The 2016-nt window shown below is 63.7% G+C and overlaps 2 protein-coding genes across 3 annotated transcripts in view; one reads left to right on the top strand and one right to left on the bottom strand.

The window, feature by feature from the left end:
• The window catches only part of ZNHIT1 (zinc finger HIT-type containing 1), a 6767-nt gene extending 6165 nt beyond the window's left edge, over positions 1-602 (bottom strand). Inside the window, exon 1 of the mRNA XM_040634888.1 lies at positions 566-602. Within this exon, the coding sequence (XP_040490822.1) occupies positions 566-587 (22 nt within the window). The 5' untranslated portion in view covers positions 588-602. The remainder of the gene's footprint in view (positions 1-565) is intronic.
• Positions 603-1248: 646 nt separating this feature from the next.
• The window catches only part of PLOD3 (procollagen-lysine,2-oxoglutarate 5-dioxygenase 3), a 7505-nt gene continuing 6737 nt past the window's right edge, over positions 1249-2016 (top strand). Inside the window, exon 1 of one of the 2 annotated variants that reach the window (XM_040634885.1) lies at positions 1249-1724. In XM_040634885.1, the coding sequence (XP_040490819.1) occupies positions 1610-1724 (115 nt within the window). In that variant the 5' untranslated portion in view covers positions 1249-1609. The remainder of the gene's footprint in view (positions 1725-2016) is intronic. The other variant, XM_040634887.1, reaches the window with a different exon arrangement.

Here is a 2016-nt window from a genome sequence, read left to right as displayed (position 1 = left end):
CACCTTTCCCCAGCCCTCCAGACTCTTACTATTCCTCCGCAAGCCCCGAACTGTGAACGTGGCTTCCTAAAAGACTTGCTTGTTCTCGCTTTCCCAACTTTGCACGCGCGGTTCACGCTGCCGGGAATGAGCCTCGGCGCACCTGCACTGAGCGAAACCGTGACTCGACTTTCAAGATTGAATCCAAGCGTTTTTTCCCCCTCCAAGCCTTCCCAGTCCCCTCCATCCTAGAAGCTAGGTTAGGTGCCACTCCTCCCCGCGCCCAAGAGCTATGCACCCCTCTGCCGTCGCACGTATCACTCTGGAACGCAGCGGTAGGCTTGCGTGTCTGTCCCTCTTCCAGAGAGCCAGCTTCTGGATGATAGGGACTTTTTTCCTCTCTCCATCCCCAGCGCAGGCATGGAGCCGGCATCAACACCACATGAATGGATGGTCTGAGGGGCTACCCCGATGCCAGGACCCGAGGGCCGAGGAAGGGATTTGAGACTAATAACTGGGTGAGAACACCCTAGGCCAGGTCGGGTCTGGGAGGAGGTAGGGGGCCAACCGCAGGGGGCTCACATACCCGAAGTTTTCTTCTCCACCATTTCCACAACACAGCTGACGGAAGAGCCTACTGCGCACGCGCGCTAAACCACCCACTGTGGAAGGGAGGGTGCCATCACTTCCGGCAGCGCTTGCTTTTGCGCGTGCGCAGGATAATCCCACCGGCATTCCAATGCGTCCACGCATTATGTGGTGTTGCCCAGGAGACGAGAAAGCTTTCCGCCATATTTTATAGGGGCAAAGCCACTTCCGGCCTGAGGGTAGTCGCGTATATGGTGGGACCCCCGAAATAGATTACTTTAAAGAGGTGGTGCCAGTGGTCTTTTGAGAAATGTCATTTTCCTTTCGTCCTTCTGAAGATGCCATCATCACAAAGGCAGCCCCTGGAGCTTCTCCCTGGGGCGGTAGAGATGATGGGCTGGACTACCAAAGAAAGTGGGCAGGCTTGAGTGGGCAATTCGAGAGGCCCCCGGGGACCCTCTGCCGAAACCTCAACCCCCACCGCCGCTGGGGCCGCAGACTCCTCGGCCTCCTCACTCCTTGCCGCCCGCACCTCCACTCCTCCCCGCTCCGCGCGCCCCCCACTTGGTGCTCTCCCAGCCTTCCGCCCCGCAGCTCCGGGCAGGGCTGTGGCAAGGACCCGCCTCCGCATCCCGCCCGACCTGCAGGGGGTCACTTCCCCTCTCCGGGTTTCAATTTCCTCGTGTGTCAGGAGGCGCTGGGCCGGGCTGGCTCTCACCAAAGTCCTCGGCTCGGAATCGCCGGCCCGAGCCCCCGCCCCTCCCCCGCTTCCCGGCCAGGCGCCCCCTCCGCTGGCTCCGCGCAGCCCGCGCGCTCACGCCCGGGGACAATCCTCGCCTTGTCTGCGGCGCCGGCTTCTGGAGTTTTCAGTAGCCTCGGGCTACGCCTTTTTTTCAGGGCGGCGCCCGAGCCCTGCTCCTTCTCGCGGCTAGCCGCACGGCAGCCCCGGTCCCTCTTCTCAGAGCCCCTCCCCGGAGTTGGGATTTACGCGCACAGCCCAGCGCCCTGCGGGCCTGTGTGCCGTCTCCGCCCGCTCCCCGCCATGGCCTCCTCCGGCCCGGGACTCCGGCTCCTGCTGGGGCTCCTGATGCTGCTGCCGCCGGCTCCTGCGACTTCGGCCTCCGATCGTCCCCGGGGCAGCGACCCAGTCAACCCAGGTGAGAGCCCCAGGAGCGCCGAGTGGGTGTCGGGTTTGCGTGCCTGCCCGCGAGGCCGGGGAAGGGGTCGAGGCCTGGAGGGGGTGGCCGGCCTCTCCCACGCGGTGCGCCCTCCACAGGCCGAATCACGCGGCCCCTCGCCCACTCCCCACGCTGGGCTGGGATTTCCAGCCTCCCATGTGAATTGATCCCGAATTCCTGGGTGTTAACTCCCATCCAGCTCTTCACTGGGGCCAAAGTTCCTCTGGCTGGGAAGAGTTTAAGAGGGAATTGGGGGGGGGGGAGGGGACAG

The sequence above is a fragment of the Ursus maritimus genome, unplaced genomic scaffold (assembly GCF_017311325.1).
Source record: "Ursus maritimus isolate PB19 unplaced genomic scaffold, ASM1731132v1 scaffold_2, whole genome shotgun sequence".
Taxonomy (NCBI): Eukaryota; Metazoa; Chordata; class Mammalia; order Carnivora; family Ursidae; genus Ursus; species Ursus maritimus.
Note: the sequence above shows the minus strand (reverse complement) of the source record. Positions and strands in the feature narration are given on the sequence as shown.